General features: G+C 41.1%; 2 protein-coding genes across 2 annotated transcripts in view; one reads left to right on the top strand and one right to left on the bottom strand.

The window, feature by feature from the left end:
- The window catches only part of LOC124015443 (mucin-2-like), a 312,521-nt gene that overhangs the window by 139,597 nt on the left and 158,466 nt on the right, over positions 1–14,458 (top strand). The window lies entirely within an intron of this gene.
- LOC124015467 (neurobeachin-like) overlaps positions 1–14,458 on the bottom strand; it is a 127,066-nt gene that overhangs the window by 95,804 nt on the left and 16,804 nt on the right. Inside the window, exons 7-8 of the mRNA XM_046330667.1 lie at positions 12,045–12,199; positions 7,401–7,527 (exon numbers count right to left, since the gene is read on the bottom strand). Coding sequence (XP_046186623.1) covers positions 7,401–7,527; positions 12,045–12,199 — 282 coding nt within the window. The remainder of the gene's footprint in view (positions 1–7,400; positions 7,528–12,044; positions 12,200–14,458) is intronic.

Raw genomic sequence — 14,458 nt, forward strand, 5'->3', positions numbered from 1 at the left:
GTTAGTAAGGGTTAGAGGTTAGTAAGGGTTAGAGGTTAGTAAGGGTTAGAGGTTAGTAAGGGTTAGTACGGGTTAGGGTTAGAGGTTAGTATGGGTCAGAGGTTAGTAAGGGTTAGGGTTAGAGGTTAGTAAGGGTCAGAGGTTAGTAAGGGTTAGGGTTAGGGTTAGAGGTTAGTAAGGGTCAGAGGTTATTTAGGGTTAGTACGGGTTAGGGTTAGAGGTTGGTAAGGGTTAGTACAGGATAGGGTTAGAGGTTAGTAGGGGTTAGAGGTTAGTAAGGTTTAGGGTTAGAGGTTAGTAGGGGTTAGAGTTAGAGGTTAGTAGGGGTTAGAGGTTAGTAAGGGTTAGGGTTAGAGGTTAGTAAGGGTCAGAGGTTAGTAAGGGTTAGGGTTAGAGGTTGGTAAGGGTTAGTACGGGATAGGGTTAGAGATTAGTAAGGGTTAGAGGTTAGTAAGGGTTAGGGTTAGTAAGGGTTAGAGGTTAGTAAGGGTTAGGGTTAGGGTTAGAGGTTAGTAAGGGTCAGAGGTTATTTAGGGTTAGTACGGGTTAGGGTTAGAGGTTGGTAAGGGTTAGTACAGGATAGGGTTAGAGGTTAGTAAGGGTTAGAGGTTAGTAAGGTTTAGGGTTAGAGGTTAGTAGGGGTTAGAGTTAGAGGTTAGTAGGGGTTAGAGGTTAGTAAGGGTTAGGGTTAGAGGTTAGTAAGGGTCAGAGGTTAGTAAGGGTTAGGGTTAGAGGTTGGTAAGGGTTAGTACGGGATAGGGTTAGAGATTAGTAAGGGTTAGAGGTTAGTAAGGGTTAGGGTTAGTAAGGGTTAGAGGTTAAAATCCCATCTAGGATCACAACATGCTATATACAGTCCTTTATATCATGGCTGATAGGCTGTTGCAGGGGTCATAGAGGTAGCGTCTGGGAGGTAGAGGTCATAGGTAGTGGTCAGGGTTAGGGTGTCCTTGCCTAAGACACTGTCCTGCATCGCGGGGGGCTGTCTGGAAGCCTGCCAGAGAGCTAAAGGGCTTGAGCTCAGGGGGCGGCAAACCACTGCGCAGCATACACTGCTCCACCTCACAATAGACACTGCAATACACAAACACACACACACACACAGATTAAAGCAACACACACTCACTAACAAAGCTACACACGCTCACCAACATTATACGACCACTGACTTCTAAGGGACACAGAGGACTGAGTCCTGACTTGCCTTCTAAGAGGGTAACATGGACTGTCAATATAGCTCATATATATATTATTATAATTATTATTATATTATATTATTATTATTATTATTATTATATTATTATTATTATTATTATTATTATTATTATTATTATTATCATTATATTATATTATTATTATATTATATTATATTATTATTATTATATTATTATTATTATTATTATATTATATTATATTATTATTATATTATATTATTATTATTATATTATATTATTATTATTATTATTATTATTATTATTATTATATTATATTATTATTATTATTATTATTATATTATTATTATTATTATTATTATTATATTATTATTATTATATTATATTATTATTATAATTATTATTATATTTATTATTATTATTATTATTATTATATTATATTATTATTATTATTATTATTATTATTATATTATATTATTATTATTATATTATATTATATTATTATTATTATATTATTATTATTATTATTATATTATATTATATTATTATTATATTATATTATTATTATTATATTATATTATTATTATTATTATTATTATTATTATTATATTATATTATTATTATTATTATTATATTATTATTATTATTATTATTATTATTATATTATTATTATTATATTATATTATTATTATAATTATATTATATTATTATTATTATTATATTATTATTATTATATTATATTATTATTATTATTATATTATATTATTATTATTATATTATATTATTCTTATTATATTATATTATTATTAATATATTATAATTATTATTATTATTATTATATTATATTATTATTATTATATTATATTATTCTTATTATATTATTATTATTATTATATTATATTATTATTATTATTATTATTATTATTATTATATTATATTATATTTGTGTGAAGGTTCCAGCTCATTTTCGACACAATTAGGATTTGGCCCTAAGAAGTTGATGAAACACACAGACTCTGTCGATCACAATGCCTCCCGATTCCAATTTTAAGGAACAATAGTTTTTATTGTTTTTGCAAATGACAGGTTGCAAACGGTAGATGAACTACTACTCTTAGATAAAAGGGTTCTTCGGGCTGTCCCGAAAGGTGCTCTCTGACCTCTAACCCTGTCCCCATAGAATAACCCTTTTTGGTTCAAGGTAGAATGATTTCCACAGAGGGTTCTATCTGGAACCCAAAAGACTTCTACCTGGAACCAAAAAGGGTTCTACCTGGAACCAAAAAGGGTTCTACCTGGAACCAAAAAGGGTTCTACCTGGAACCAAAAAGGGTTCTACCTGGAACCAAAAAGGGTTCTACCTGGAACCAAAAAGGGTTCTACCTGGAACCAAAAAGGGTTCTCCTATGAGGACAGCCGGAGAACCCTTTTGGAACCCTTTTTTCTAAGAGTGTAGATAACGCTACATTATAACTACAGCTACATTGTAACTACAGCTACATTTGTAACTACAGCTACATTGTAACTACAGCTACATTGTAACTACAGCTAAATTGTAACTACAGCTACATTGTAACTACAGCTAAATTGTAACTACAGCTACATTGTAACTACAGGTACATTGTAACTACAGGTACATTGTAACTACAGCTACATTGTAACTACAGCTAAATTGTAACTAAAGCTAAATTGTAACTACAGCTAAATTGTAACTACAGCTACATTGTAACTACAGCTACATTGTAACTACAGCTACATTGTAACTACAGCTACATTGTAACTACAGGTACATTGTAACTAAAGCTAAATTGTAACTACAGCTACATTGTAACTACAGCTACATTGTAACTACAGCTAAATTGCAACTACAGCTACATTGTAACTACAGCTAAATTGCAAGTACAGCTACATTGCAACTACAGCTACATTGTAACTACAGCTAAATTGCAACTAAAGCTACATTGTAACTACAGCTAAATTGTAACTAAAGCTACATTGTAACTACAGCTACATTGTAACTACAGCTACATTGTAACTACAGCTACATTGTAACTACAGCTAAATTGTAACTAAAGCTACATTGTAACTACAGCTAAATTGTAACTAAAGCTACATTGTAACTAAAGCTAAATTGTAACTACAGCTAAATTGTAACTACAGCTACATTGTAACTACAGGTACATTGTAACTACAGCTAAATTGTAACTAAAGCTAAATTGTAACTAAAGCTACATTGTAAAGAATGGATCATCTCAGACAGCAGGTCTGACAGAGCGGCTTGTGGAGTGGGGGGGGGGCAGACAAGCAGACAGCGTTAATCAATATCAACTACTACATTATCACAGCTGGATAAGATAGAACAGACAGTTATTCATTTCTAAATGTATCATATGCATATACTAAAGTGGGGCAAAAAAGTATTTAGTCAGCCACCCATTGTGCAAGTTCTCCCACTTAAAAAGATGAGAGAGGCCTGTAATTTTCATCATAGGTACACTTCAACTATGACAGACAAAATGAGAAAAAAAATCCAGATAATCACATTGTAGGATTTTTTATTAATTTATTTGCAAATTATGGTGGAAAATAAGTATTTGGTCACCTACAAACAAGCAAGATTTATGGCTCTCACAGATCTGTAACTTCTTCTATAAGAGGCTCCTCTGTCCTCCACTCGTTACCTGTATTAATGGCACCTGTTTGAACTTGTTATCAGTATAAAAGACACCTGTCCACGACCTCAAACAGTCACACTCCAAACTCCACTATGGCCAAGACCAAAGAGCTGTCAAAGGACACCAGAAACAAAATGGTAGACATGCACCAGGCTGGGAAGACTGAATCTGCAATAGGTAAGCAGCTTGGTTTGAAGAAATCAACTGTGGGAGCAATTATTAGGAAATGGAAGACATACAAGACCACTGATAATCTCCCTCAATCTGGGGCTCCACGCAAGATCTCACCCCGTGGGGTCAAAATGATCACAAGAGCGGTGAGCAAAAATCCCAGAACCACACGGGGGGACCTAGTGAATGACCTGCAGAGAGCTGGGACCAAAGGAACAAAGCCTACCTTCAGTAACACACTATGCCGCCAGGGACTCAAATCCTGCAGTGCCAGACGCGTCCCCCTGCTTATGTCAGTACATGTCCAGGTCCGTCTGAAGTTTGCTAGAGAGCATTTGGATGATCCAGAAGAAGATTGGGAGAATGTCATATGGTCAGATGAAACCAAAATATAACTTTTTGGTAAAAACTCAACTCGTCGTGTTTGGAGGACAAAGAATGCTGAGTTGCATCCAAAGAACACCATACCTACTGTGAAGCATGGGGGTGGAAACATCATGCTTTGGGGCTGTTTTTCTGCAAAGAGACCAGGACGACTGATCCGTGTAAAGGAAAAAATGAATGGGGCCATGTATCGTGAGATTTTGAGTGAAAACGTGGCTGGGTCTTTCAGCATGACAATGATCCCAACACACCGGCCAGCAACGAAGGAGTGGTTTCGTAAGAAGCATTTCAAGGTCCTGGAGTGACCTAGGCAGTTTCCAGATCTCAACCCCATAGAAAATCTTTGGATGGAGTTGAAAGTCCGTGTTGCCCAGCAACAGCCCCAAAACATCACTGCTCTAGAGGAGATCTGCATGGAGGAATGGGCCATAATACCAGCAACAGTGTGTGAAAGCCTTGTGAAGACTTACAGAAAACGTTTGACCTCGGTCATTGCCAACAAAGGGTATATAGCAAAGTATTGAGATAAACTTTTGTTATTGACCAAATACTTATTTTCCACCATAATTTGCTAAAAAAAATCATTAAAAATCCTACAATGTGATTTTCTGGATTTAAAGTGTACCTATGATGAAAATTACAGGCCTCTCATATTTTTAAGTGGGAGAACTTGCACAATTGGTGGCTGACTAAATACTTTTTCGCCCCACTGTATATATAGTAAAAATACTATAAACCAGACAGTGAATGTGTGTATTCGGTGGAGGTTGCCATAGTTACTATAGCGAAAAGGTGATTCACTAAAGACAAAGAGATACTGAATACAGAGCGGAGTATTCAACACTCATCTTTTAATGTGTGTGTGTGTGTGTGTGTGTGTGTGTGTGTGTGTGTGTGTGTGTGTGTGTGTGTGTGTGTGTGTGTGTGTGTGTGTGTGTGTGTGTGTGTGTGTGTGTGTGTGTGTGTGTGTGTGTGTGTGTGTGTGTGTGTGTGTGTGTGTGTGTGTGTGTGTGTGTGTGTGTGTGTGTGTGTGTGTGTGTGTGTGTGAGAGAGAGAGTTTGTACCTAACAAACTTAACATGAGTGAGTTCATGCAGACTGTAACGGGGATGTGAGTGGGGATTGACATGCAGTAGAGCAGGGCACTGTCCAAGTGGTGGCTCAAGGTACTGCACCATCTAGACACCTGACCCACTGAGATCATTCATCAGTCCTCCAGGACCTGCTCCTACACCATCTAGACACCTGACCCACTGAGATCATTCATCAGTCTTCCAGGACCTACTCCTACACCATCTAGACACCTGACCCACTGAGATCATTCATCAGTCCTCCAGGACCTAATCCTACACCATCTAGACACCTGACCCACTGAGATCATTCATCAGTCCTCCAGAACCTGCTCCTGCACCATCTAGACACCTGACCCACTGAGATCATTCATCAGTCCTCCAGGACCTACTCCTACACCATCTAGACACCTGACCCACTGAGATCATTCATCAGTCCTCCAGGACCTACTCCTACACCATCTAGACACCTGACCCACTGAGATCATTCATCAGTTCAGTGATTGTCTAAAATCAACACACCTGGTCCTCCAGGACCTACTCCTGCACTAGTGGTCCTCTAGGACCAGGGTCGTCTACTCCTGCACTAGAGTGGTCCTCTAGGACCAGGGTCGTCTACTCCTGCACTAGTGGTCCTCTAGGACCAGGGTCGTCTACCCCTGCACTAGTGGTCCTCTAGGACCAGGGTCGTCTACCCCTGCACTAGAGTGGTCCTCTAGGACCAGGGTCGTCTACTCCTGCACTAGAGTGGTCCTCTAGGACCAGGGTCGTCTACTCCTGCACTAGAGTGGTCCTCTAGGACCAGGGTCGTCTACTCCTGCACTAGAGTGGTCCTCTAGGACCAGGGTCGTCTACTCCTGCACTAGAGTGGTCCTCTAGGACCAGGGTCGTCTACCCCTGCACTAGTGGTCCTCTAGGACCAGGGTCGTCTACCCCTGCACTAGTGGTCCTCTAGGACCAGGGTCGTCTACCCCTGCACTAGAGTGGTTCTCTAGGACCAGGGTCGTCTACTCCTGCACTAGAGTGGTCCTCTAGGACCAGGGTCGTCTACTCCTGCACTAGAGTGGTCCTCTAGGACCAGGGTCGTCTACTCCTGCACTAGTGGTCCTCTAGGACCAGGGTCGTCTACCCCTGCACTAGTGGTCCTCTAGGACCAGGGTCGTCTACTCCTGCACTAGAGTGGTCCTCTAGGACCAGGGTCGTCTACTCCTGCACTAGAGTGGTCCTCTAGGACCAGGGTCGTCTACTCCTGCACTAGAGTGGTCTTCCAAACCAGGGTCGTCTATACTGCACTAGAGTGAAGGGAGATGGGAAAAAGATACAGAGAGACAGAGATAGAGAGACACAGAGAGAGAGACAGAGAGAGAGACAGAGAGAGAGACAGAGAGAGAGACAGAGAGAGAGACAGAGAGAGAGACAGAGAGAGACAGAGACAGAGAGACAGAGAGAGACAGAGACAGAGAGACAGAGAGACAGAGACAGAGAGACAGAGAGAGACAGAGAGAGACAGAGAGACAGAGAGGGAGAGAGAGACAGAGAGAGAGACAGAGAGAGACAGACAGACAGACAGACAGACAGACAGACAGACAGACAGACAGACAGACAGACAGACAGACAGACAGACAGACAGACAGACAGACAGACAGACAGACAGACAGACAGACAGACAGACAGACAGACAGACAGACAGACAGACAGACAGACAGACAGACAGACAGACAGACAGACAGAGAGAGAGAGAGAGCAGAGAGGGAGAGAGAGAGAGAGAGAGAGAGAGAGAGAGAGAGACATACAGAGAGGGAGAGGAAAGGAGAGGGACAAATGGATAGGCAGACAGAAGAAAAGAGTGAGCGAAGGAAAGAGAATGTGAGGGACAAAGTGAGAGGCGGGGAGAGTGAAAAACAGAGTGAGTGACAGAGAGATTCTGACCTCATGTTCTCGACGGTGTCCTCGGGCATGGGAGCCACTGTCTGTACGGCTGGTAGGTTCTTACTGGTCGCTCCGTTAACGAAGGATGAGGAAGAGGAGGAGGAAGAGGAGGCAGACTCTGTGGCACCTGGAGAGAGAAGTGAGAGAGAGCAAGGGTAGAGAATAGACAGAAAAAGAGAGATGGAGGAGAGAGAGAGAAAGACAGAGGAGAAGGAGGAATCGTATTCATGTGTGTTTTATCACCCAGGGTGCTGAGAGAGGAATACATACAGGAGGCTATGCTGACGTTGAGGCAACATGTAAAGGACTGAGACAGAGTCCTCTAGTGGTCATTTTGAGTCACTACAATCAGGAATCACGTCTAAGGCAGTTCAGTGAAGGACAAAAAAAAACTCTATTTAACTCTTTGAGTGCCCTTTTTTCCATAAAGAACATCCACAACTGAGTGAATTTTCCACAACTCAGTCTAACAGATACAACATAATAATACGACTTATATTTGTCTATTTTATTTTTTACAGTTTTAAGAAATGTCACGATAACTTAAAATGCATCGAAACTACATTATTCCAAATCCTCCCAGGTGTCCCAGGTGTGTGTCTGTTTATATCCCAGGTGTGTGTCTGTTTATACCCTAGGTGTGTGTCTGTTTATATCCCAGGTGTGTGTCTGTTTATATCCCAGGTGTGTGTCTGTTTGTATCCCAGGTGTGTGTCTGTTTGTATCCCAGGTGTGTGTCTGTTTATATCCCAGGTGTGTGTCTGTTTATATCCCAGGTGTGTGTCTGTTTATATCCCAGGTGTGTGTCTGTTTATATCCCAGGTGTGTGTCTGTTTATATCCCAGGTGTGTGTCTGTTTATATCCCAGGTGTGTGTCTGTTTATATCCCAGGTGTGTGTCTGTTTGTATCCCAGGTGTGTGTCTGTTTGTATCCCAGGTGTGTGTCTGTTTATATCCCAGGTGTGTGTCTGTTTGTATCCCAGGTGTGTGTCTGTTTATATCCCAGGTGTGTGTCTGTTTATATCCCAGGTGTGTGTCTGTTTATATCCCAGGTGTGTGTCTGTTTATATCCCGTGGGTGTCTGTTTATATCCCAGGTGGGTGTCTGTTTATATCCCAGGTGTGTGTCTGTTTATATCCCAGGTGGGTGTCTGTTTATATCCCAGGTGGGTGTCTGTTTATATCCCAGGTGGGTGTCTGTTTATATCCCAGGTGGGTGTCTGTTTATATCCCAGGTGGGTGTCTGTTTATATCCCAGGTGGGTGTCTGTTTATATCCCAGGTGTGTGTCTGTTTGTATCCCAGGTGTGTGTCTGTTTATATCCCAGGTGTGTGTCTGTTTGTATCCCAGGTGTGTGTCTGTTTGTATCCCAGGTGTGTGTCTGTTTGTATCCCAGGTGTGTGTCTGTTTGTATCCCAGGTGTGTGTCTGTTTCTATCCCAGGTGTGTGTCTGTTTGTATCCCAGGTGTGTGTCTGTTTATATCCCAGGTGGGTGTCTGTTTATATCCCAGGTGGGTGTCTGTTTATATCCCAGGTGGGTGTCTGTTTATATCCCAGGTGTGTGTCTGTTTGTATCCCAGGTGGGTGTCTGTTTATATCCCAGGTGGGTGTCTGTTTATATCCCAGGTGTGTCTGTTTATATCCCAGGTGGGTGTCTGTTTATATCCCAGGTGGGTGTTTGTTTATATCCCAGGTGGGTGTTTGTTTGTATCCCAGGTGTGTCTGTTTATATCCCAGGTGGGTGTCTGTTTATATCCCAGGTGGGTGTTTGTTTATATCCCAGGTGGGTGTTTGTTTGTATCCCAGGTGTGTGTCTGTTTATATCCCAGGTGGGTGTCTGTTTATATCCCAGGTGGGTGTCTGTTTATATCCCAGGTGGGTGTCTGTTTATATCCCAGGTGGGTGTCTGTTTATATCCCAGGTGGGTGTCTGTTTATATCCCAGGTGTGTGTCTGTTTATATCCCAGGTGGGTGTCTGTTTGTATCCCAGGTGTGTGTCTGTTTGTATCCCAGGTGTGTGTCTGTTTATATCCCAGGTGTGTGTCTGTTTATATCCCAGGTGTGTGTCTGTTTGTATCCCAGGTGTGTGTCTGTTTGTATCCCAGGTGTGTGTCTGTTTGTATCCCAGGTGTGTGTCTGTTTGTATCCCAGGTGTGTGTCTGTTTATATCCCAGGTGTGTGTCTGTTTATATCCCAAGTGTGTGTCTGTTTATATCCCAGGTGGGTGTCTGTTTATATCCCAGGTGGGTGTCTGTTTATATCCCAGGTGTGTGTCTGTTTGTATCCCAGGTGTGTGTCTGTTTATATCCCAGGTGTGTGTCTGTTTATATCCCAGGTGGGTGTCTGTTTATATCCCAGGTGTGTCTGTTTATATCCCAGGTGGGTGTCTGTTTATATCCCAGGTGGGTGTTTGTTTATATCCCAGGTGGGTGTTTGTTTGTATCCCAGGTGTGTGTCTGTTTGTATCCCAGGTGTGTCTGTTTATATCCCAGGTGGGTGTCTGTTTATATCCCAGATGTGTGTCTGTTTATATCCCAGGTGTGTGTGTGTGTATCTTAAATGTGTGTATCCAAGGTGTGTGTCTGTTTATATCCCAAGTGTGTGTGTGTGTATCTTAAATGTGTGTATCCAAGGTGTGTGTCTGTTTATATCCCAGGTGTGTGTGTGTGTATCTTAAATGTGTGTATCCAAGGTGTGTGTCTGTTTATATCCCAGGTGTGTGTGTGTGTATCTTAAATGTGTGTAATGTGTCTGTTTATATCCCAGGTGTGTGTGTGTCTGTTTAAATATCCAAGGTGTGTGTCTGTTTATATCCCAGGTGTGTGTGTGTGTATCTTAAATGTGTGTATCCCAGGTGTGTGTCTGTGAATATCCCAGGTGTGTGTCTGTTTATATCCCAGGTGTGTGTGTGTGTGTATCTTAAATGTGTGTATCCAAGGTGTGTGTCTGTTTATATCCCAGGTGTGTGTGTGTGCATCTTAAATGTGTGTATCCAAGGTGTGTGTCTGTTTATATCCCAGGTGTGTGTCTGTTTGTATCCCAGGTGTGTGTCTGTTTGTATCCCAGGTGTGTGTCTGTTTATATCCCAGGTGTGTCTGTTTATATCCCAGGTGTGTGTCTGTTTGTATCCCAGGTGTGTGTCTGTTTGTATCCCAGGTGTGTGTCTGTTTACACACTGTCTGTCCTCGGATGGGGCCACAGTGTCTCCTGACCCCTCCTGTCTCAGCCTCCAGTATTTATGCTGCAGTAGTTTATGTGTCGGGGGGCTAGGGTCAGTTTGTTTATCTGGAGTACTTCTCCTGTCCTATTCGGTGTCCTGTGTAAATCTAAGTGTGCGTTCTCTAATTCTCTCCTTCTCTCTTTCTTTCTCTCTCTCGGAGGACCTGAGCCCTAGAACCATGCCCCAGGACTACCTGACATGATGACTCCTTGCTGTCCCCAGTCCACCTGGCCATGCTGCTGCTCCAGTTTCAACTGGCCTGGGCCCTAGGACCATGTCCCAGGACTACCTGACATGAGGACTCCTTGCTGTCCCCAGTCCACCTGGCCATGCTCCTGCTCCAGTTTCAACTGTTCTGCCTTACTATTATTCAACCATGCTGGTCATTTATGAACATTTGAACATCTTGGCCACGTTCTGTTATAATCTCCACCCGGCACAGCCAGAAGAGGACTGGCCACCCCACATATGCTCTCTCTAATTCTCTCTTTCTTTCTCTCTCTCGGAGGACCTGAGCCCTAGGACCGTGCCCCAGGACTACCTGACATGATGGCTCCTTGCTGTCCCCAGTCCACCTGACTGTGCTGCTGCTCCAGTTTCAACTGTTCTGCCTTATTATTATTTGACCATGCTGGTCATTTATGAACATTTGAACATCTTGGTCATGTTCTGTTATAATCTCTACCCGGCACAGCCAGAAGAGGACTGGCCACCCCACATAGCCCGGTTCCTCTCTAGGTTTCTTCCTAGGTTGTGGCCTTTCTAGGGAGTTTTTCCTAGCCACCGTGCTTTTACACCTGCATTGTTTGCTGTTTGGGGTTTTAGGCTGGGTTTCTGTACAGCACTTTGAGATATCAGCTGATGTACGAAGGGCTATATAAATAAATTTGATTTGATTTGATTTGTTTATATCCCAGGTGTGTGTGTGTGTATCTTAAATGTGTGTATCCAAGGTGTGTGTCTGTTTATATCCCAGGTGTGTGTGTGTGTATCTTAAATGTGTGTATCCAAGGTGTGTGTCTGTTTATATCCCAGGTGTGTGTGTGTGTATCTTAAATGTGTGTATCCAAGGTGTGTGTGTGTGTTTATATCCCAGGTGTGTGTCTGTTTATATCCCAGGTGTGTGTCTGTTTATATCCCAGGTGTGTGTCTGTTTATATCCCAGGTGTGTGTGTGTGTATCTTAAATGTGTGTATCCAAGGTGTGTGTCTGTTTATATCCCAGGTGTGTGTCTGTTTATATCCCAGGTGTGTGTCTGTTTATATCCCAGGTGTGTGTCTGTTTATATCCCAGGTGTGTGTCTGTTTATATCCCAGGTGTGTGTGTGTATCTTAAATGTGTGTATCCCAGGTGTGTGTCTGTTTATATCCCAGGTGTGTGTCTGTTTATATCCCAGGTGTGTGTGTGTGTCTTCGGTATCCTCACCTGTGGTGTTGATCATGCTCTTGGGCGTTGCCGTAGCAGCTGCGAATATGTTCGGTGTACTTCCTGGTGTGACCGCTCCGCTGGCGATGGACGTGCCCACTGTGTTCACTGACAGGCTGCCGGGAGGGGGCTTCTTGACTGGCACCATCACCGACCTATCACAGACCACAACACGGCTGTCAATCAAACTGGAACACCAATGAGAACTTTAAAATGTTCCAATAGCTCCAGACCTCTTTACGACCTGCCATATTGTTTAATCCATATTGTTTAATCCATATTGTTTAATCCATATTGTTTAATCCATATTGTTTAATCCATATTGTTTAATCCATACTGTGTAATCCATATTGTTTAATCCATATTGTTTAATCCATATTGTTTAATCCATATTGTTTAATCCATATTGTGTAATCCATATTGTTTAATCCATATTGTGTAATCCATACTGTGTAATCCATATTGTTTAATCCATATTGTTTAATCCATATTGTTTAATCCATATTGTTTAATCCATATTGTTTAATCCATATTGTTTAATCCATATTGTTTAATCCATATTGTGTAATCCATACTGTGTAATCCATATTGTTTAATCCATATTGTGTAATCCATATTGTTTAATCCATATAGTTTAATCCATATTGTGTAATCCATATTGTTTAATCCATATTGTTTAATCCATATAGTTTAATCCATATAGTTTAATCCATATTGTTTAATCCATACTGTGTAATCCATATAGTTTAATCCATACTGTTTAATCCATATTGTGTAATCCATATTGTTTAATCCATATTGTTTAATCCATACTGTGTAATCCATATAGTTTAATCCATACTGTTTAATCCATATTGTTTAATCCATACTGTGTAATCCATATTGTTTAATCCATACTGTTTAATCCATATTGTTTAATCCATACTGTGTAATCCATATTGTTTAATCCATATTGTTTAATCCATACTGTTTAATCCATATTGTTTAATCCATACTGTGTAATCCATATTGTTTAATCCATACTGTGTAATCCATATTGTTTAATCCATACTGTTTAATCCATATTGTTTAATCCATACTGTGTAATCCATATTGTTTAATCCATACTGTTTAATCCATATTGTTTAATCCATACTGTGTAATCCATATTGTTTAATCCATATTGTTTAATCCATATTGTTTAATCCATACTGTTTAATCCATATTGTTTAATCCATATTGTTTAATCCATACTGTTTAATCCATACTGTTTAGTCTTATCCATATAGTTTAATCCATACTGTTTAATCCATATTGTTTAATCCATACTGTTTAATCCATACTGTGTAATCCATATAGTTTAATCCATACTGTGTAATCCATATTGTTTAATCCATAATAGAGGTCGACCGATTAATCCGAACGGCCGATTCATTTGGGCCGATTTCAAGTTTTCATAACATTCGGAAATCGGTATTTTTGGGATTTGCGATTTGGCCGTATTTTTTACACCTTTTATATATATATGCCATTTAGCAGACGCTTTTATCCAAAGCGACTTACAGTTATGTGTGCATACATTCTACGTATGGGTGGTCCCGGGGATCGAACCCACTACCCTGGCGTTACAAGCGCCATGCTCTACCAACTAGGCAAGTCAGTTAAGAACAAATTCTTATTTACAACGACGGCCTAGGAACAGTGGGTTAACTGCCTGTTCAGGGGCAGAACGACAGATGTTTGCCTTACCTCAGCTCCGGGATTCAAGACAGACAGACAGACAGACAGACAGACAGACAGACAGACAGACAGACAGACAGACAGACAGACAGACAGACAGACAGAGACAGACAGAGACAGACAGAGACAGACAGACAGACAGACAGACAGACAGACAGACAGACAGACAGACAGACAGACAGACAGACAGACAGACAGACAGACAGACAGACAGACAGACAGACAGACAGACAGACAGACAGACAGACAGACAGACATCTCATCTGAGTAGTTTTGATCTGCTATGCACACCCTGTTTCTGATAAATAATTTATATATAATAACTGCTGAATAATTTAGCTGGGTACTCGTGAATGAAACATGGTGAAAACTCCAATTGAGAAGAGACATGTTGAGGTGTATCCTGAGCAGTAGTCTGGGGGTGGTACTATGAACAGAGTAAAGACTAAACAGATCTGTGACTAATTGAGCAGTAGTCTGGGGGTGGTACTATGAACAGAGTAAACAGACTAAACAGATCTGTGACTAATTGAGCAGTAGTCTGGGGGTGGTACTATGAACAGAGTAAAGACTAAACAGATCTGTGACTAATTGAGCAGTAGTCTGGGGGTGGTACTATGAACAGAGTAAAGACTAAACAGATCTGTGACTAATTGAGCAGTAGTCTGGGGGTGGTACTATGAACAGAGTAAACA

This window comes from Oncorhynchus gorbuscha, linkage group LG02 (genome assembly GCF_021184085.1).
Source record: "Oncorhynchus gorbuscha isolate QuinsamMale2020 ecotype Even-year linkage group LG02, OgorEven_v1.0, whole genome shotgun sequence".
NCBI classification, from domain to species: Eukaryota; Metazoa; Chordata; class Actinopteri; order Salmoniformes; family Salmonidae; genus Oncorhynchus; species Oncorhynchus gorbuscha.